This window comes from Gouania willdenowi, chromosome 1 (genome assembly GCF_900634775.1).
Source record: "Gouania willdenowi chromosome 1, fGouWil2.1, whole genome shotgun sequence".
NCBI classification, from domain to species: domain Eukaryota; kingdom Metazoa; phylum Chordata; class Actinopteri; order Blenniiformes; family Gobiesocidae; genus Gouania; species Gouania willdenowi.
Window position 1 is genome coordinate 34,855,385 of NC_041044.1, and position 22,746 is coordinate 34,878,130.

Below are 22,746 nucleotides of genomic sequence, written 5' to 3' on the forward strand. Positions count from 1 at the left end.
TACATTTACTTTCCAGTGTACAAATGCATAAAATAATTCATTTTATGTTCCTTTTGTGCCACAAATGGCATGATTTGTTCATATAAAGTAAGGAAGTTGGAGCAAACATGACTCAGCTGATATGTTCAATCAAGCATCTTCACAGTAGTGCAGCAGAGTTTGAAAAAAGAAAAGAGGAAAGAATCAACTGGAAGATTTGAAGTGTTTGTGGCATCAAATGAGACGCTCCTCTTTTGGCAAAGGCAGAGGCAGGCCTGGTTTCTCAGTCCCTGCAGCTCTCGCTTGTTTCTTCTCCTCCGAGCTGGGCCGGTAGGTTCCTTCCATCCTTCGTTTCTTCTTTATGAGACACAGCAGCAGCAGCAAAGCTAAACTGAGCAGGGACAGCCCAGCGCAGACGTACGCCGAGGCCACGTGCTGGACCAACATCTGCATGGCAGTGGTGTAAGGCACCTGGGGGAGGTACACGTTCCCAAGGTTCAACAAATGTATCATTTTAATCCATAAGCAGTTTTAGATGCATGATATCATTTCATCAGATGCCAATGTGTTACAGAAGTGACACATCAAAAACATGCTGATCCCAGTTCAAACACCACAACCATAAAATATTGAAGTTTTAATGAAGACTCACACTCTTGAAGAACACAAAGCTGAGTCCGGGCTACTGAGCTGATGCCGTTTCATCAGGATTTTATTGGCATTGGTTGAAAATACATTGACGTGAAGCAGCTGAAAAATAAGACATGAAATCGAGCTTTGTCGTCATTTTGCCAACAATAGTGAAGACAAGATAAGAGAATGTTTCTCCAGGATCCAGTTAAAAACATACGTCTCCCATACACACACACACACATCCATGAGACATCTTTATAGTCGGAAGTATGTATTGATATAGTGGGGGCTTAAGTAGAGTTGTCAATTATGGCCAAATGAATATGTGTTTGAAGTTTGGATGTAAAAAGAAGGGAACAGCACATACTCTGTAGTGTTATAAAGGGGTATATTTGTGAGTAAAGTAAAACAGCGTGTGCAATTTCCCTGGTTTAATTCTATGAGACATGCGCATGATCAATGTGTTTGTTGCTTACCCAAAAAGGGGCTTGAAAGTGGAATCCTCCACTTCCCAAGCAAAGGTTGGGATTTCTAAAAAAACAAATGTCGCGTGAGAATGTGTGTCAGAACCTGGAGCACGGACACTTTGGAGACGTGGGGAAACAAAGGTGCTGATGGTGAGGTGATGAATTGGAGCCAGATTCATCTCATACATTTAATGTGCTCACATATCAGTTATAGATCAACATAATCATAGCCAAGCCTGATGTGTTATAGATGTGAACAGTGAGACATTAGCTCATGTATTTAAATGTTCATATTAAGACTATGAGTGAAAATTGATGCACGTACCGGTACATGAACCATAAAATGTGAACACAATCGGACAAACTTGTCACTCGGTGGCATCTTCCACAGAGCGTTCTTCTAATAGACAATCTTGGACATTTTGGCATTTTGAGATGCTTTAACCTCTCTAGAAAAGGTTGTTAAAGTGTTTATACTAAGTAGCTCTGATTGGAGCTTATTCTAAAGTGTAATAGCCTTAAGGCTGAATACAGTTCTACATTTGGGGATGTTACACTGTCCTCTAGTGGTACCTCTGGTTACTCTAACAATGGTGTTTCCTTTCTCAAAACACACTGACCATAAACTTCCAAGAGCTCAAACCAGTACCTGGTTTCCTTCAGCTTTACTCTGAGGTCCTCGAACACTGTGCTTCTCAAATTGGAGTCCTCGTAGTTTGGGGGTCTGTGAAATAATAATTAAAAAACATCAACTATTATTCATGTTGTATTACTACAAAAGTATATGACTATATATGGGGATGAATGCACTAATGAAAACAAACATGCTTTACATGTACAGTATGAGTATGACAGTGGACATGACACACTGCTGTAACACTGTGAAGAGCAATGGCTGTCTCAAAACTCAAAAGTACTCAATTTTTTTATTTTCATTAATGTGCATATACATATATAAACACATTTATACAAGTCTAGTTCATTTATACTACAAAGATCCAGTCAATAAATTCACGTGAGGATTATGAGGGGGAGAATGAAACTTGTAGGCAGGGGTGTCAAACTCATTTTAGTTCAGGGGCCAAATACGAACCAGTATGATCTCAAGTGGGCCGCAGATTATCGGAGGGAGAGCAAAAAATGTCAACAATATTACACCCTACTTTGCACAGACGTCAGTCCCCTCAGGATCTTAAATAAACTTTATTTTGTTAATATTTTTTATTTAATTTGAGGAAATCTTGTGGAGCAATTTGAGTTAAATTGCAATATTATTTGGAAAAATTGAGAATTATTTCAAAAATTTGCTTTTAAAAATGACTGCCATCATGTGATATAAACATGGGAATACTCTGACAGCTGGGAATGATGGTACAGTTTCATTGAATTTGTGTGTTTTGAGGGACTTCAATACCTACAACCAAATTAGTTGGTTATTTACACATTAATTCAAGTCTTTTCTGTCATATTTACTTTCTCCTGTGGTTCAAATTAGATGCCCAAAAGGGCTGTTGTCATGTACCGAGTTTACCTCGTACTGAGATTGTATATGCACACACGTGAGCATGTGCACTACCGGAAAATGAATTTTTGCTAAAAAAATTATTTCATTTCTGTTTACAAAGTGAATGGACACGTGTTTTATTTGTTTATTGGATTGGGTTAAGGTTATAATCTCAGTACACCAAAACTGGCCACCAGGCCTTGAGTTTGACATGTGCTGTAATTTATCCAGGGAATCCGGGCAGCCTGTGCACAAGTTTAAGAACACCCGCTCTTACAGTCTCAAAACATTGAAATCTCTCAATTAACATTAATGTGTTGGTATTGGCATCAAAGTCATTAATCATTAATACTCTCTGTAAGAAAATAATTCTGTAATTCAATATTATTTCAAACTGAGCACGTACACCTCCTTTTCTCAACAGCTAAAAATATGGCTTCTTGACCACCGAATGTTCACACTGACAGCCTTTTATTTAATTTTATTTTGATTTTTGTTCATTGTTTCTCTTGTGTCAAGCATGGATTAACTATTTTGTTCCCTTTGTAATTTACTGTGTGGCCATTGTGAAAGTTTTAATCCTGGCACTTTGTTTTTATCAGTCATGGTTTTGTTATTTGTCATAACTGTCCTCTTTTATCATGTTGTAGGCCTGGGCAAAAAATCAATTTAATCAATTCATCAAATTTGTAGATAAAACAATTTTTATTTTGCATATATATATATATATATATTTTAAACCCACCACAGTTTTTTCTGACTTTTTTGCGTTCCCACGTGAGCCAGCCCTCTCTTTGTTTACCCTTTGAGTGGGCTATATGTGTGCCACAGGCATGTTTAATGTTTTATTTGCACTATGATGAGATAATAAGAGAATAGTTTATTATTTTTAATGTTATAAATAATGTAGTTATCTGATTTCCTAATCAGAAAATTAAAGCTACTGTTAAGTTGATGTTGCACTTTTCCTTAAACCTGGATTAAAGCTAGAAATTGTTGAATGACAGAGCCTCATTTACTTTTTATTTTGGGATTATTCTATGTATTTTAACTCTTGAGGACAATCACAGCAATAAAGCTGCACTTTTGACAATATATCTGAAGTCTGCAGTCATTTTTAAGTGCATTAAAAAAATTAAAAACATCAAAAACCTAATTTTTCTTTAAAAAAAAAAAAATTCGCCCAGTCCTATTATGTTGTATTCTCTTTGTATTTAATACCTTTTACATTCGAGGTTGTTTTTTTAAAATCTGGCCAGAGATACCAAATGCAAACTTGCCTCTTTAGGCTAACAGCAGTGTCCCTTTTAGATAATCAATACATTTAAGAAGGCTATAGGGAGCCAATGCAAATGAGTCAAAGAGCCACATGAGGCTCCAGAGCCACAGGTGGTAACATAGAGGTTGGTGTATTTTAATGTGACAACAAAGGATTTGATTTATCTATTTAGGCCAATGTAACCTTACCTATATATACCAACACAGTCACACCCACAGTTGGAGTTTCACTGTGTGTATGTGTGTGTGTGTGCGTGCGTGTGTTGAGGAATGTCACTGATCCTGCTCTACCGGTCTGACCGCGGTGCATTTCCGCTCAGGTGTTCCTCCTCCTCCTCCTCTTCCTGCTCCTTGTGTGATAATCTCACGCAGTCCTAAACATATAAAGCCGTTTTCTCATTTAAAAAATAAACATAACTTACCAGACTGTCTGCGTAAATCCAGGTGAGGCAACCGGCGTGTCTGTGCGACAAATTTAGGCCCGCGACACAGACGTCTAATAACGTCGATGAGCAGTCAGCATTGCTGGAGCCGCCTCACGCGCTCACCTGCAGCTGCGTATGTTAAAGAGACAGGTCACATGACCATGTGAACCAATCAGAACATTTGTGGAAGACGACTACAAGTTTAACTTTTTTTTTTTTTTTTTTTTAATTATTTGTATTGAACATGTAAAGATACAAACACCAGAAGTGAAGGTAACGGATTACAAATTCGCGGATTACTGTAATTCAGTTGTTTTTATGGGTACTTGTACTTTATTTTTATTTTTATTTTCTCTAAATCAGTAATTTTACAAACAATTTTTAAAACAAGTTAATCAATTTGTTACATTTCTACACCCAACCGTGACTAAGTAAATTATTATTCTTTATTTTAAAATGATCAATGAACATTGAGAAGCAACAAAAAATTAAATGACCAGACAACAATTAAATCCATCACAAATTTAAACCGACCAACCAGATTAAACGTAATGCACGGCGCCAAAACTGCATTGAATGCCAGATATTTTTAAGTTTTAGAGTTCATGAAATTAGCTATACTTAGAGCCTGAGATTTTTTTTTTTTTAAGAAATGTACATTTTGACAAACCTTTTTATTTTATACAGATTTGTGGAAAATAAATTAGGTTCCAATTGTGTAAGATTTGGTCGCTGCCTTTTTAAGTTTATACATGAGATGTTTACTGTATGCAAGGTTACCGTGGCAAGATTTATTACCAAAAATAAATGTGGGAGGTAAAAGTAACTAGTAACTTGTACTTTGAGTACTAATTAATTGAGCTACTTATACTGTATATATACACAGGTGAATCTTTAAAAAATTTAATAATGTGCAAAAGTTAATTCAACTTAAAAGGTGAAACTAATTAATAGACTCATTACATGTAAAGTGAGGTAGTTCAAGCTTTTATTTGTTATAATGTTGATGATTTTGGCTGACAGCTTATGACAACCCCAAATTCTAAATCTAAAAAAAAAAAATGAATATTACATGAAATCGTGGATGTATTTGTGGATTTGAAAAACCCATTTGAAAATCTGAAAAACCCATGTGAAATCTAAAAAAATGCATGTGAAAATTATGGATCTTTTTGTGAATATTTTTGAGACAAATCTCTCCCCATAAAATGGGATGTGGCTTTTTTTTTTTAGCTTGTGTTGGTTAAAGCTGCTTTATAAACCACCACCAGAAAATGACACTATTTTTACTAAATTGTTTCTTTGTGCAACACTTCTGCAAACTGCAATTGTTTAAATTGATGTGTTCATTTCTACAATTTCAGTAATATTATGTTAAATCAGGAAGTTTTGCATCTTTTCAGAAAAATGTGAATGTCAATAGTAAAATATTTTAGTCACAAGTACTTAAAATAAAAAGAATACTTGATGAGCCAACCCATCACTATCTATCTATCTTTAATCTGTATCTTGTTTTTGTGCAATGCCATACCCTAATAATAATATTATTTTGTATTTTGAACCTGTTACTTTAAATTGGCTTTTATTTAGTTGTTTGTGTTCTATTATATGTGTATGTGAAACCCTAATATTAAAATTAAATAAAATGTCAAAAAATAATTTTGCTCATGTTTTCTCCTTATGTAAAGCGTCTTTGTGGATATGGTGAAGACCACTATGCAAGTGTTAGAAATTATTCTGATAATCATAATATTGTGGCACTCTGCACAGTGAAAGGAACCAGGCACTCAACACGTCGGTTTATTTAACCAAACAAAAAGTATCACTGTGGGCCGTGACAACGGCAACAAAAAGAAGAATAAAAATTGGACACTTTTATAACATACAGCTGCGGCTAGTCTGAGATCAAGGAACTTCCTTTGTTGCCGGCTCAATAACTCACTCTAGCAACTGTGCTTCTGTGCTGGGTTTAATTGTGAAAACGTGTTCATGCATGCAAAAGTCCAACACTCAAATTTATCATATGAAGCAGTCAATACACCTCAGCAGCCCAAACACCAGCCATTACCAGTCTTCACCTCTCCTCACTCACTGAGGCGCAGTAGGTTAGGAAGGGGCCACATGATCCAATTTGCATAACTTTGAAACATCTAGCTTTACACTTGGTGAGCAATTTCACATTTAGATTTATATTTAACATTTAGATTGATACATAATATTTAAATTTCATATTTACATTTATATTTATATTCAACATTTACATATATATTTAGATTCAGATTCAGTCGACTTTATTGATCCCATAGGACAATTAATTTGCAGCAATTCTCAGAGCAGCAGAGCAGTCACATACATACAACACACACGGTGGTCAGAACATTACATTCACAGTCTTTAACATTTAGATTTAATGTTTAACATTTCATTTTAACATTGTAAATATCAAGTAAATATCAGTCATTTCACAAATATTTCTGTAAATCTGGTCAAAAGTAACTAAAAAAATTCACAGATGTTTTTTTAATTTTGTTGCTAAATGTTGCAAAACGTTGCTGCTTATTTTAGCATGTGCAACTTTACAAACACGTTGGCGCCCCATAGTTTTCCACAAAAAAAAAAGTGTTTGGGGATTTAATTACTCTTTATGCTGTACCTGTTGTGTGAAATGACTTGTTTTATTTTTTTGCTTCATGGTTGAAAATCAGGTAAAATGAAACTTGATCTTTTGATATTTACTCTTTTCCTCAGAGAAGTCAATGTTTATTGTAGCTGATGAACTTTGTCTCAACCGATATTGGGAAATGACAAGTTTGGATTACAGGAGGGAGTTGAACAGATAAAAAGACTCAGCAGCTGAGAAAATTCAGTTTCTCTGACTGCAGGAAGGAAGATGAGTTGGAGTCTGCTACTGCTGGCCTCGCTGGCCCTTGTCTCCCTGGGGGACGGAGCTCCACTGTAAGCAGACCTGCTGTGCTCTTTCACATTGAATTCAAATGCATGTTTGATGTTGATCATACCATTATTGTTATTTTCGGAATTCTGTCAATATCTGTGTTATTGGTTTGAATTTGATCATTATTGTAATTTTTGGTACAACATTTTAAACTATAAAAAATAAAATGACCAGACAACAATCAAATGCATCACATCATAACCGACCAACCAGATTAAATGAAATGCACAATGAGAATTGGTGTCATTTGATAAAAATTAAAAAAAAGAACTGTACATTTTGACAAACCTTTTATTAATAAAGATTATTTTGTAGAAAATAAATTAAGTTCCAATTGTGGTAGATTTCATCTCTTCCTTTTCAAGTTTATATATGAGATGTTTATTGTGGCAAGATTTATCACCAAAAATATGTGTGGGGTGAAAGTAACTAGTAACTTTTACTTTGAGTACTATTTAATTGAGCTACTTTTTAATTGTACTTAAGTATTTTATGTATGAATTACTTGTCCTTCAGTACAATTTCAATCAAGTAACAGTACTTTTACTTGAGTAACATATATCAGTACACTTTACACCTCTGGGTGTTATGAACAGAAATGGGTTATCAAAGCAAAATTGATGAAATTTACCCCAGCTGACAAACAGTAAGAATATTTAAGAAACTTTCTTTCATCAAAACCCTGAATTCCATCTCATTATTTACATGAAGACTGTGTTCAGGTTGGTAGTTTGAAGCCAATGGGGGTCAACGTAATGGAGTTTTAATGCAAGGCTGTATTTAACCAGGATGAGCAAACACTGTAGCCTGAAGAGTCACTTTCTTTTTTTCAGTTGATCAAAACTGATTGACCGCTAAATCCATGTGAATATATTCACTCAATTGTTTTTGTTTTTATGTTTCTCACCAATGAAGGAAAATCATGTCTGCCCCTAACCTGTTACGGGTGGGAACACCAGAAAACATCTTTGTGGAATGTCAAGGTTGCAGTGGAGGAGACATCTCAGTCACAATCAGCATCTGGAATCATCCCACTGGCACCATAGAGCTGAAGTCCACATCTGTACTCCTGAATAGCAACAACGATTACCAGGCGTTTGGACAAATAACGGTAAATCAGAAATGGTTTTAACAACAGGAATAACCTTTACTAACAGTCTTTAGAATCCAGGACTACATATAAAACTTTTCTTACCTTAACATTTGGGGAAGTGAATCATGTTGGTACCAGTGACGTGCTGTCAGGGGAGGCACTTCTCACCCGTGGAGGATGAGGGGGATGCGACACCCGCACTTTCCAAAAAACAAAAATTCATCCCCTCACTTTTTACAGAGGGATTCATTGTTAGATGAAAGAAATTTGTTGGCTCAAAATAAGCGTTAATAATTACTGAGTAACGTTTTCTAGCTAGCTCAGCTTATTTGCCATGTGACTGTAAGGGTATGAGCAAAATTGTAATAATTTACGCCATTAGGGGGCGCTACAAATATGGGAAATTTATATCTATAAATGAAAGACTGATTTTTACCAAATTTGTTGGGTATGACCTTGGAACACTCCTGGGGCCGTATCTCAAAGTTAATTGCGATTGGTCAAAGTGGGTGTGGCTTATTACAACATAACAAAAATAAACAAACTTTTATTTCAGCTGAATTAATATGTTGAGGGCTGTGAAATTAACAGAGTACATAAATAAAAACACACAGATCCCCCATACCAAAATGTGCACCACTAGGTGGCGCTATATTGAGTGAAAACGCATTTTGGCTTGTAACTTTCACATTTTAAATCACATCTTCTTCATATCCACCTGTTCACAGCAAATGACACTTTGGCCTGTTTCTTGACGCTCGCCCCAAGCGCGTCATCCTTCGTGACGTACTTCCACGGGCTCCGTGAAACCTGGGGGCCGAGTCGTGCGGGAAGGCTTGGCCCCCTTTCATAATTGCATGCAGTTCTCGTTTATTAATCTTTTCCATTTGACTGCTCTATAGAGTTGTTTTCTGCATGATTCCGTCATGAGAATTGTTGAATTCATGAATTTCCTGTCTAAATCTATTGAGAAAGAATATATATATAAAAATAAATATTACTATATTATTATTAAGGAAAATGTTTTTTTTTTTTACCTTATTCATAAAAAAAACAACTTGTTTTTCTTGCTATTGTGTTGTTGTATGTGGAATGGATTGAAGCATAACCAAAAGCTTTTAAAACAACAAATTTTTTTAATTAAGATCAAAATGGAAATGTAAGCAGAATCAGAATGTTTATTGCTAATTCTATTCAAACTCTTGCAAAAGCAGGATAAAATACAATAAAAGTATTGAACCTTGTTCTACTGGAAAATTTCATCCTGTTAAAAGGGAGTCGTTTGTTCCCACTGTCGCTAAATGCTTGTTCATGTGGATCTTGTTGGATTTTTTCTTTCTTATGTGACAAAGGAGGTACTGAACTTAAAATAACTAATGCTAAAATACTAAGGCAAGAATATCCAAGGACACACAGATAAGTTTTTAAAAAATAGGCAGAGACAGTGCTTTCAAACGATGGAATTCAAGTTTATTAAAACCAGGAGTAAGCATAAAAGATTAAAAAAGAATTTTAGAATTTATTTATATGACTAAAATTTAGGTCTTACTCGATGGTCAATATTAAAAGTACACATTCAATTAAAACATTACAGCCCCTGAGCCAGAACCGAACAGAATCTGAAAAAAATAAAACAAGATTAAAACAACTAAGCAAGGATGGCTGGAGAGGATGTATCCCCACCCCAAACAAACCAAAAAGTGCTACCCACAAACACACATTAAATAACAAAAGCCTTAAGTGGCTTTTGTCTTGCAGGTCCGTGGGATCCTCAGTGTGGAGTTACAGAGTCTCAGCAGCTCTGTCTCCAGCCTTTCCTCTGCACACACCCAACACAGCATAACGTGGATGGCTGTTCATCATAGGAATGGGATCCACACAAGGTTCCTGCTGCTTAACAGAAGGTTTTCCTTGCTGCCATGATGAATTCATGTTGGGTGTGGGATACATACGTATGTGTATATACGTATATATGCATATGTGTGTATCCATAAAATGAAGAGTCCGTCCTTAAGACTGCTCTACTGTAAAGTGCCTTGAGATACCATTGGTTATGATTTGGCACTATACAAATAAAGATTGATTGATTGATTGATTAAGTGCAAAACAGAACTAAAGGCTAACTCACCCCCTCCCAAGCACACCCCAGGGAAACAACGCTAAGACCTAAAAGACCCAGGGACTGTATAGCTTTACTGGTGCAGAGCCAAAATAGGGTTTCCACAATTTACAAAAAAATAGATCAAATAAACTCAGATTTAACCAGAAAGAAACCCTAAAAACCAACTCTAAACAAAACAGTAGCAGGCCAAAATCTGGAATTAAAAGGGAAACAGATGTTAAAACCCAAATACACAAATGATAAACTGAATATTAAAACACCTGTCCTATCTTAAAATTCCTCAAAACAATGGGGGGAAATAGCTGCCACCAGAGTCCTAAAACAGCTCTAAAACCAGAAGGATGTGTTAAACAGCAGCTTAAAATGCTAAAAAAAAAAAACCAAGGGAGCAATTAAAAACACACCTGTCACCAGCCAGCAGCAGTCGAGACTGACCACCAGACATGGAGGGCATTTATACAGGACACTTTCTCCACTCGGCAGGAAGTGGCCTTACCTAGTTAATTAAGAAAAGGGAGCCCCCTACTGACCGCTACACTTAATATGAATTTTATATTTTGATAAGCGCATTGAGGGGACTTTGTTGTAAATTGCGCTGCACAAATAAAGTTGAATTAAAAGTAGAAGGAAATAACTGCTCCCCATTTACAAATTTAAAATGATATTAAAAAAGACAAAATGCATTCAAGCTTCAATTGGATTCATAAAAGTGTGCATCTGACTCCAGAAGAGTCAGTGCCTCCACAGCCTAGAACCTCACCGCACGTCACTGGTTGACACTGTCACGGCAAATTTGCGGTTGACCTCATTTGGAGACATGATTTATTGCTCTGGTTGAGTGATGGAGTCCAGACGAGGAATTGATGATTTTATAAAAAGGTTCATTATAAAACTAAATAAAACGTTTTATAATGAACGTCCGATGATCGAGTGGCCCACAGTTCTAACTCATCACGTATATTCCCCCTCAGTCCCCCTCCCTCCTCCCCCCAGGAGATAAAGAGGACAGAGGAGGTGAAAGAAGAGGGTGAAAAGAGACAGTTTCTTCTTTAGGTCAAAACAACCAGTTCTCTGGTATCTCCTGATTGTCGTAAGTGTTGGAGGTGTGTGCGTGTATGGTGTTTGTGTGTATGAATGGATGTGTATTGGGTGTGTATGTGTGACTATGTGAGTGTGTGTAGGCATGTGAGTGTGTGATGCCTCTGTGTCTGAGGGATAAGATGTGTTTTGGGAAGCTGACCTCGAGAAGAGAGCAGAAAACATGAGACAGCACAAATGAAAAGCCTCAACTTAAAGCCTTAAAAAGAATAAGGTCTATGAGTAAATATGTTAATAAACATAACTAACAATTTTTGCCCTGACAATACCAGACACACTTTTGTTGAGAATATCTAAAGCCTTGACACTTTATTCACTTTGTTTCTCATGCATTGTTTCAGCTTCCACCCAACTCCTTTAATCCAGACCCCAAAGTGAAGCAGTATGTTTACCTAAGGGCCCAGTTTGACGACCGATTGTTGCAGAAAGTCGTCCTGGTCACTTTCCAATCTGGGTACATCTTCATACAAACAGACAAGCCCCTGTACACCCCAGACAGCACAGGTGGGTCTGATCGCTACTGTTATCACAGTTATCAAAGGCTTAAAGCAAGAGTTTATTAATCCTATTTTAGGCTTTGCATCATTGATATATGGTAGTTGATGAATTTAAGTATTATTTCATTGGCTCACTGGATCATCAGAGTTTCTTGAGAAAAATGTGGGACGCAAACAAGAGAATTTTTAAAGATTTACTCAATACGTAGGACTAATATTAAAACTGCTGCGGGCGATGATCAACATTTTTTACAACATTGATAAAGACAGAGTCGGGCTCATAGATCAATAAATCTGAGGTATTTCTTCCAAAAAACAGGAAAATTTACTCACAAAGTTTGAAATTGGCGCTTCCAAGTTTGACTCCACCATTAACTACGACAGAATTGTTCCTAAGCTCAATCCTGACTTACTGCAGCTTCTTTTATCAGTTTCTTGTTTGTTATTTCATCATCTGTGTCTTTCTTTCTTAACTTTGTGCCCACTGATAATTCAGTTGTTTTTACTTTATTGCAGAGTCTATTGTCAGTTGAATTAAGGGGAAATAAAGTCTGGTACCCAGAGGCTCAGACTCTAGGCTGCCAAGTTGCTCACCACAACACCGGAAGTTTCTTGTTCTATTTTGTAGCCTATTATTTGACTCTAGCTGTAATCATTCAAGTGATCTACACTATACAAATCAGAAAGGATTTTATTCATTTTAATGTTAACAGTAACTGTTTCCATAGGCAAAACAAAAAAAAGTTTCTGAACATATTTACAGACTTTCATTTATTGTTTTATTTTAACTTGTGATTGACATGCTGACATCCATCACGAGGCATTGACCAGTGTTTTCTCTTTGGTGTCAGTTCGTTTCAGGGTGTTTGCACTCACGCCCCAAATGATGTCTCTGGAGAGGACAGTGGATGGTGGAGTTGGGACCAGTATAGATATTGATGTTGAGGTATTGTGACTTTCTTTTCAGATGAGTCCAGTTTGATAACAAAAAGCTATTCTTTTTGGGATTGTATTATTTTTTGCATTAGAGATTTCAAAGTCTAACTGAAATTGACAAAAGCATGCTTCCAAAACCTTTGAAGTAAAAAACTGGTGAGGATTTAAATTTAGTCTCAGATATACATTCTAAATAAGAAACCTCACAGTAGTAAATATCATGAGGTGAAGAGTTGGATGACCGAAATTCAAACATATGACCATTTATTAGAAAAACCAAATACCAACCAAAGAACACAACAAAGATAAAGAATAGTACAAACAAAAAGCTAAGGATCTGACTGACTGACTGACTCAGACATCCTAAGTCTCCCAGGTGTTCCAGGACATAAATGATGTATAATCTCCCAGAACACTGAGAAAGCAAGCGAGAAAGAGCACGTGTTTATGCCACAGTTGTGCATGAAAAGAAGGAGGTGGTAGAGCAAATCCAGCCATGTGTGTGTGTTGCAGTCTCTAAACTGGAAGTGAAGTAAATGCAAGCCTCTGATTTGCCTCGCATACAGACAGTTGACCAATCAGAGGCGCTTTTCTTATATACAGTATAACATTTTGTTTATTTGTGAGTGCAGTCATAGGCCGTTTCTCAATCTGTGTACTTGTGCAGATTTGTGTGCTCGTGGACTCGTGAAACGTCATCATGCGCGGTCCAAGTCCTGCTCCAATTCAAAGTCCGCTTCTCAGCAAGTCCGCAGTAAATCCCTGGATGAGAACTTGCTACGTCTGTTTTACCAAACACACATCAGAGGAGAATTGTGCTTACTCCTCCAACACGCGCATGATTCCTTTATTATTAATATCATTTTCTAAATTAGTTTTTTCCTTTTCTTCTTCACTTATTATTGATAATAATAATAATAATAATAATAATAATAATAATAATAATAATAATAATAATAAAAATAATAATAATAATAATAATAAGAACAATAATAATAATAATAATAATAATAATAATAATAATAATAATAATAATAATAATCCTTTGGTTATGCAAATCGATCGTTGCAGCACACTCCACTCAAACAATTAATAAATACTATAAAGCACAAAACCACAACCCATCAAATGTGGCAGTAAACTAAATATTTTTACTTTCAGACTCCTGATGGCATCGTTTTACCACAAGGCACAAAAGATTTGAGATCAGGCATTCATGCTGGAAGTTATACAATCCCTGACCTTGTAACGTAAGTATTTCACTTTAATATTTTCAATACCAGGCTACATTGAACTGAGAAGGTCTACAGGAAAGTATGGAGAGCAGCAGTGTATGGTTTAGAGAGGGCACGAAGAAAAAGACACTAGGCTGAACTGGACTTCAACATTTATAACTGGAGTTACAAATGTTGAGGTTTTAAGTTACTGAGTTAGCAGAATGAATGAGATCAATTAGTAAAGACTGCATCAAAGGGACAACTGTTCTCAGACAGTTTAGTGGAACTGCATGAGTGATGAGACTAAGATGGTTTGGTATTGTGAGGCGATTTGATTATTATGTAGGGAAAAAGATGCTAAGGCAAGAGAAGACAATGAAGGCCAGTGAGGATGTTAATGGATGCAGTGAAGGGAAACATTGTGAGGAAGAAGGACAGAGGTGGGAGGAGAAATACATGTTAGAAATATAGCTATAACTTTTAATATCACTTATTAAACCCAAGGCATGCATAAAAACCATCTTTGATGTTGCAGTGGTAAAACTACATTTTAAATTTCTTCTCAATGAGAGTTTTGTGTTGTCTGTCTTTCTGTGCAGTCGTGGGGTGTGGAAGTTGGTGGCAAGGTTTCAAACAAACCCACAGCAGAGCTTTTATTCTAATTTTGAGGTCAAAGAATATGGTAAGTATATTAACTTACATTTATTATAATAACTGACCCTTTACATAGACTGCATGCATTTTAACAGTTTTAATGTTTTTGCCAATCCAGTACTTCCCAGTTTGGAGGTAAAACTGGAACCTATAGTTCCGTTCTTCCAAGTGGATAGTACCAAATTTACAGTCAACATCAGGGCGAGGTACGTAAAGATCTTCAAAGTTTCGGTGCTTTTGTTCTCAACTCATGGATCAAGACCCAAAAGTGGTGGGCAAACTATTTTCCAAAGGGGCTGCAGGCCTTTGCTTGGGCAAAAAATTGTAAGCTTTCATGTTAAAGTGGGACTGACTTGTGCAATGATTGAAGGCTGTTCACACTTTTTTATTGTAATTGTTAGCATCGTAACCCATGAGTCATCCTGGTTTTAATCACCAAATCATTTTTATTGTGACACTAAGCTGGAAGTGTAAAAGAAAATATTTTTTTTGTTTATTGATTTGTGTCCAACTCTTGACATTGGAGTCTAATTCTTTTTAATTTGAGGTATTTTGTTATAAAATGGAGGAATGACTTCCCTCAATGGATTGAGTCCTGGTTATTACAAGTGAAATTAGCTTTTTGCTGAGATGGAGGCTGATGATGTTTTGGAGGCAGCTTTCCTCATGAACCACAACTGTTCACCCAGCTGGAGAGTGACTGGGCGTGTCCTAACTGCTCTAGAAGCCCCACCCATAATCAAGGCTTTTTTGAAAGTCCAGCCTATACGATGGCCTACACTTCAGGATGTAGTTACACTTTAAAGATAATTTTGTCTTGTGGTCTTTAGGTATTTATTTGGTGAAGCAGTGGATGGGACAGCTTTTGTGGTATTTGGAGCCATCACTAACAAACAAAGAAAGACCTTTCCAAGATCTCTGCAGAGAGTGACTGTGAGTTTTTCCAATTAAACTTTGGACATATTCACACCTGCCTGTTTGTTCTGACTCAGAGAGCCTTTTCTTCAAAGATCAATTTGTTTGGACATACGTATGTGAACACAGCAATTGCTCTCTGTAGCGGTATAAAACAAGTGGTCTGAGTTGACCTAGAAGAGGTGGTCTCTGCTGGCTTCTATTTAACACCAGTAGCAGTTCATTTGCAATGAGATCATAACCAACCCAGAAATCGACACAAATGACTCATCACTGTGGTTCATCCACCAATAAAGGGACACAGCACAGTGAAGGAGGTCAGATGCTTCATTGAAATGTGGGCAGATGTGTGAATACTTGATGCCCAGAAAGTCGCTCAGTCTGAAACTAAGCATCTTACAACCCGACATTAAAACAAATGTGTTTTATCTAAGCTGGCTCAACCTTCTTCTGTCCATGATTCAGAGCTTGTTCTACTGTAGTTTTTGAATCAACTCTCTTATATATAACACAATGAAAGACGTCCGCTTCAAGCCTTTAGATTTTATTGCACACTTTAATCACATCGATATTGAAAGACACCATGCAAAATTTGATATGTTGAACAGAACCGTCCCGTATGATGCACCCGGCATGATTTTTACATCTATCAAGTCAGCCATAACAAAGTTCCAGTTCTAGAATATCCATTCCGAACATGTATAACTGCTTCATTGATGTTCCATCATCTGGAGAAGGTTGAATTGCTATTTTACCCAGTGTTTTTTCTGACCAATGAGAGAACAGCTGCTCTGTGAAAGGCTTATGTTTACAACTTTGTACTGCTACAGACTGTTGCTGTGTGAACACAAACGACCAAAATGAATTATCCAAATATTCTATCGAGTTATTTTCTGAATTGTAACAAAGCAAACAGGCTACAGGTGTGAATGCATCCTTAAAGAGAGTTATGAACAAAGCTAAGAAAACCTTAAGATAAAACCACTGAAATTTCTGCATCTCTGTCTAATGCATGATTTGCTTGAATTATTTTAGATCTCTAGAGGAGTGGGAGAGGTCACCCTGGAACGGGACCACATCACACAGATCTTCAACAACACAGATTTGCTTGTAGGGGACTTCATATTTGTGTCTGTCAGTGTGTTGACAAAGAGCGGTAAGCATTGAGAGGATGTGAACTTTTATATGTTCAAATTGTACAGAAGACTAATCTTTTTTTTCTTGGATCTGAACTGGTACATTAAAAAGTAGAGATGATTCATATTATCTTCAATTTTACGATTTGCAATAATAACTAATATATACATAAACCCTCTCCCTCTAACCAAATTTTAGGTTACATTTTTTATATGGAAATATAAACAAATATGGAAATAATAATGCATTGGATTTTATATATTGCGCTTTTCACAGACACTCAAAGCGCTTTATATTGCATAATTTTTTTCATATGATGCACAGTGGTGGTAAGCTACTATTGTAGCAACTGACGGAAGTGAGACTCCAATAGTACGCCATCAGCCCCTCCAACCACACCACATTTATACTCGGCAATGTGGGTGAAGTGTCTTGCTTAAAGGACACAATGACAGATACCACTAGAGCAACTCCCACCCCACTGTGGCACCTGTAATTGTCAGTGGTCTCCATCCAAATACTAACCAGGTCAAGCTTAGCTTAGCTTCTGAGATCTGACAAGATTGGGCAATGATCATAATTTGGGATGCCCCACTGGATGTTTTCCACAAATAATCATCATCTGTGCAAAATAAGAATACTTATTCAACTTCAGTAATGGAACCATTTTTGATTTTCATTTGTTGTTTCAAACGTATTGAAAGGTCAGGGCAGGAAACCCAAAAAGTATTTTTTTCCACAACTAGTTAGTAGTTTAACATCATAAACAAAGTAAATTCATGAACACAAAGCTCAAATCACAACATTACATATTATTTTAATTGATAAATTAATATATGTAATTGTAATGTTTTTGTAATTAATTAGTAATAATTCAAGCTAATTTACGTGCTGTTTTGTTTTCTCAAAACAGCACGTATCGTGTTTACGCTCAGATCTGAACGTACGATAAATGAGGACCATAATGATAGTGTTTACTTAGGGAATACATCTAGTAGGGCATCACATTAAAGTAGTCTTAACCTGTAATTTACATAGATTTATATAATGTGACCTAAAATTAGGCGGAGGGGGAGGAGGTTTATGTTTATATTGGTATTGGGCAATAGCGAAAAATGGAAATTGAGTGTTGGAAAACATCAGCATATAGGATAATGGCAAAAAGCTAATTACAAGAGAAAACTGAGTTACTCAGCTTGTCTGTGTGTGTCTGTCATGTCTTTTTTTGGCCATAGGCAGTGAAATGATGGAGGCAGAATTAACAGATATCAAGATTGTAAAGTCTCCATACTCCATCCAATTCACAAGGACTCCTAAGTATTTCAAACCAGCTATGCCATTTGATGTCAAGGTAATTCTACACATAACAAATCCATTCATGGATTTGTGACCATTTAAGCCATAGAATTATTTGCTCCCTCCACAGTGGGTGATTCACAAGAGTCCCAGTCATCATTCTTATTGCAGCTTTGGGCCTCCTATGAATATAATAACTATCTGTTTCCTCTGAGGGCAGGTTAAAGTTACTAACCCAGATGAGACTCCTGCTGCGGGAATTCGTGTGGTGGTTAATCCTGGTGAGGTGGAGGGAATAAGTGATGACAATGGTATAGCAAGGCTGACTGTCAAAACAGGAGGAAGGAACGACCGTTTGGTCATCACCGTAAGTCTTTGTTTTAAATGCCTATTCTTAATGTCAATGCAAACATGGTATTTTAAAAGTCCACATTTTCAAGATTTTTAACATTCACTTGTGTGATGCTTTAGATTCCTTCATCAACATTTCATGTCAGAATTATAATTCAGTCTCTCCAATTGTGCAGGTTTTTTGCCTCAATCACTGCAACTTTCTTGAATTTTGACCAAGTACCGCAGGCCCGTGCAGAGACCTCCAAAGTGGCAGGTGCTCAAATCAAAATAGGGCACTTATTACCGGTTCATATAATGCATCTTGGCCAATATCAGACAGTTTCATATACAGTATATAACAAAAGTAGTAGTCGTGGAAATTAAAAGAGATTTTATTGTAACAGAATATATTAAACAAACAACTTGTAGCAAATATTTTAAGCAAAATGTTTTCATTCTAAATGAACTGAGAGCTCCTTTGATTGGAAGATTATCTATGATTTAAGATCTTACTGGCACTGATCGACTGAGGAGGAGATGAGGGAAAGATTGGGAGCGTCATGACAAAGAAAGAAAAAACAAAAGTACATGAGCACACTGTTGGTATTTTAGTATAGTGTAATAAACCATTAATACCAAATGCTTTGCCAGACTTACAGTGCATGACAGTAGTACATTCTTAATTGGTACACTAGCAGCAAACTGGAACATGGAACTGCAGACATAAAATAAGAACAGTGGAGATTAACTCAATGTTATGCCCTAATAAAGATATATTACCATTCCTAATCAGCACTCTATTGATCATCTCATTTTATGATCTAACGTTATGTGTGTTTCATCACCTGTAAACAGATTCTTCTGTTACGGCAAAATTTGCGGTTGACCTCATTTGGAGACATGATTTATTGCTCTGGTTGAGTGATGGAGTCCAGGCGAAGCATTGATGATTTTATAAAAAAGGTTTATTATAAAACTAAGTAAAAAAAGTACAAAAGTGGAACAAAAATTAGTGACCGTCCGGCCGGACGGTCGAAGGCAGAGAGCCGCTCTGTCTAACCGTTTCACAGCTTAAGCTTTTATACAGATAACATAAGAAGTTCCACCCTGAGGTAAGGAGAAGGGGGGAGTCAGATGCAACAGTGGAAACATTTGAGGATGATGAAGATGTATATATTATGAGGAAGATTGGGCGCCACTCTTATCTGTCCTTGATAGTGTGTGCGTTCGTGTATATCTGCATGTGAGTTTTAGTTTTGGCCCTCAGCAGAGACTGTGTTGCACTGAGTACAATACGATCTGTACTGTTTAATCTAACATGATTCAGCTGTTCAAAAGTGTAAAGAGTAATGGAGTCATCATGTATTAAAACATGACAAATTGTACACATGAACATACATTTGACGATATGATGATGAATATAAAAATCTGCCATAACACTTCTTTCCCTCTTCTCTTGTTCTCCTGCCTCTTCTATTATTCCTCCTTCGTGATCTTCTTTACTCACCTAACAATTTATTTTCAAACAATTAATCAAACAATTATTTTTGGTTCATTCAAACAATATTTTTAATCACTTGATTGAATCATTTTTCACTCAAATTAATACCAAAAACTTGTTTGAGATCCAAAATCATTTTATTCAGCATTTTCCTTCAAACAAACAACAACAACATAATTTGCTCTGCAGGGCATTACTTTGGAATTGTTGCCTTTTCAAAAGATCTCTTCAGTAACATTTCATAGGTAATTACATTACACTTTTTAACTAAACACGAACAGTTTTGAACTAAATGTGATCTATGTTTTTCCATTTTGGGACATAAAAAATAAATTATTTTAGATGTTTGCATAAATCTTATTAAATTTGTAACACAGTGGTTTGACCTGAACTCATTAGCGAGTCTCATTATAATTATAAATGTCCCATAAATAGAGAGATAAAAGTAGTCACGTCACATTTTCTGGTTCATTTTTAAACATAGTTTCCAGTCTAAGCCAACAGTTTGCTCCTTTAGACAGGCTGAACCTGTATCAGATGAGCAGCAGTGCAGACAGAAGCACTTTTCTCTGATAAATGATGACTGATACTCACCGCTCCCTAGGAGACCTTATCTTTAACGCTACGTATTCACGTAATTGATTAGGTCAATAAATCGTCCCAGCCTGACTAGCTTATAAGTAAAATAACTTACTTATCGGCTCTTCAACTCCCTACAACGACATTTAAGTTGCCAATTCGGGGCAAAGATGCGATTGATGCAAATGATGATGAAGAATAATGGGAGTAGTATTAAAGTGACGGTGACAGTTTCTTTTTTGACTTGTGTAGTTGTATTAACCACTGTAAAGTGTCTTGGAGTTTTTGAAAAAGCACATAAATAAAATGTATTATTACTATTGATGGGACAAGCAAGATGTCCGAGTGTGAAATGGACAGTTTGAGTTTTTGCTTTGAAAAGGTACATTTACAAGGTACATCATTCACTAACCAGGTCCATGATTATTTTTATTCAGACATTATTTTAATTCAGTTTACAAATTTGAAGAAAGTACACAAGATGAACACTAAACAGGCCAATAAGTGAAATCGCTCTAATCAACTGATTGGTCACCGTTTGAAAAGCAGTATTAGCTTTAGCAGCTAACTCAGCCTTTCTGCATTGGAGACCAATACCACGTTTCCGCAAAAAATCTTTCAAGGAATCAACGCTCCAACGAGAAAAATAATCTAAATCTCAGTCAGACTTGTTGTCTACACCGTTACCCATGGCGAGTTTATACCGCTTGACCTTTGACCTCATGCGCAAGAACTGAACGAGAGCAAGATTTCCGAGAGTGTGAAAAGGCTTATTCATGTGTAATCATGCAATATAGCGAGTTGTAGTCAATACAAAGAGAACCATAAACAAACAACAAACAAACAGTTCCTTTCGTCATTCAAGAGGAGCAGAAGGAAATGGACTCAGTCCTGCCCCGAGATCTTCTGCTTTTGTTGAGATTATTGTGATTCAACCATGGATAAGGCAAGGCAAGGCAAGGCAAATTTATTTATATAGCGCATTTCATACTCAAGGCAACTCAATGTGCTTTACATGATAAAACATTCAATTGTTTAAAATCAATAAGAACATTTAAATCAATAAGAACATTTAAAATCATCAGTAAAATCAATTAAAATCATCAGTAAAATCATCATTACATCAACAACATGACTAAAAATCTCTCTCTCAATCATATGCAGTAGAGAAAAAAAGTGCCTTTAACTTTGATTTAAAAATGTTCACATTGGATGCTGACTTCAGCTCCGCTGGCAGTTTATTCCACTTCTTTGCAGCATAACAACTAAAAGCAGCATCACCATGTTTACTGTGAACTCTGGGCTCCACTATCTGATCTGTGTCCATAGATCTCAGAGACCTGCTGGGTTCATACCTGACTAACATGTCACTGATGTATTCTGGACCAAACCCATTCACAGATTTATACACCAGCAGCAGAACTTTAAAGTCTATTCTGAGGCTGACTGGGAGCCAGTGTAAAGACTTTAAAACTGGAGTAATGTGCTCTGACCTCTTTGTTCTGGTTAAGACCCGAGCTGCAGCGTTCTGAACCAGCTGTAGCTGTTTGATGCTCTTTTGGGGGATTCCTGTCAGAAGACCATTACAATGGTCCAGTCTGCTGGAGATAAAAGCATGGACCAGTTTCTCCTGATCTTTCTGAGCCATTAAACCTTTCACTCTGGAGATGTTCTTTAGGTGGTAGAAGGCTGTTTTTGTGATAGATTTGATCTGACTGCTGAATGTAAGATCTGAGTCAATCAGAACACCAAGGTTTTTGACTTGGTCTTTAGCTTTTAAAGATCGAGACTCAAGATAATTGCTGACAGCAGTCCTCTTTTCCTTGTTACCAAAGACAATCACCTCTGTCTTGTCATGGTTTAGTTGAAGGAAGTTTTCACTCATCCAGCAGTTTACTTTTTCTAAACAGTCACACAACACCTCAATGGGACCATGGTCATCTGGGTTCAGTGATAGATATAATTGTGTGTCATCTGCATAGCTCTGATAATCAACCTTACAGTTCTGTAAAATTTGTCCTAAAGGAAGCATGTAAAGGTTTAACAGAAGGGGTCCAAGAACAGATCCCTGAGGAACCCCACAGGACATTGGTAATCTGTCAGATTCAAAGTTTCCAATGCTTACAAAA

At 36.5% G+C, this 22,746-nt stretch overlaps 1 protein-coding gene and 1 long non-coding RNA gene across 2 annotated transcripts in view; one reads left to right on the forward strand and one right to left on the reverse strand.

Annotated features, from left to right (window-relative positions):
- Nucleotides 1–628: 628 nt before the first annotated feature.
- Nucleotides 629–4,435, reverse strand: LOC114467338 (uncharacterized). Its single transcript, XR_003674508.1, has 3 exons — nucleotides 4,284–4,435; nucleotides 1,729–1,803; nucleotides 629–729 (listed from the first exon to the last, which is right to left on the reverse strand). It is a non-coding gene; the product is annotated as an uncharacterized LOC114467338 (long non-coding RNA).
- A 2,668-nt stretch (nucleotides 4,436–7,103) lies between these two features.
- LOC114459004 (complement C3-like) overlaps nucleotides 7,104–22,746 on the forward strand; it is a 54,198-nt gene continuing 38,555 nt past the window's right edge. The window contains exons 1-11 of the mRNA XM_028441415.1: nucleotides 7,104–7,241; nucleotides 8,155–8,350; nucleotides 11,894–12,056; nucleotides 12,901–12,995; nucleotides 14,147–14,235; nucleotides 14,802–14,884; nucleotides 14,975–15,062; nucleotides 15,687–15,789; nucleotides 16,807–16,927; nucleotides 18,144–18,259; nucleotides 18,425–18,571. Of these exons, the coding sequence (XP_028297216.1) occupies nucleotides 7,177–7,241; nucleotides 8,155–8,350; nucleotides 11,894–12,056; nucleotides 12,901–12,995; nucleotides 14,147–14,235; nucleotides 14,802–14,884; nucleotides 14,975–15,062; nucleotides 15,687–15,789; nucleotides 16,807–16,927; nucleotides 18,144–18,259; nucleotides 18,425–18,571 (1,266 nt within the window). The 5' untranslated portion in view covers nucleotides 7,104–7,176. The remainder of the gene's footprint in view (nucleotides 7,242–8,154; nucleotides 8,351–11,893; nucleotides 12,057–12,900; nucleotides 12,996–14,146; nucleotides 14,236–14,801; nucleotides 14,885–14,974; nucleotides 15,063–15,686; nucleotides 15,790–16,806; nucleotides 16,928–18,143; nucleotides 18,260–18,424; nucleotides 18,572–22,746) is intronic.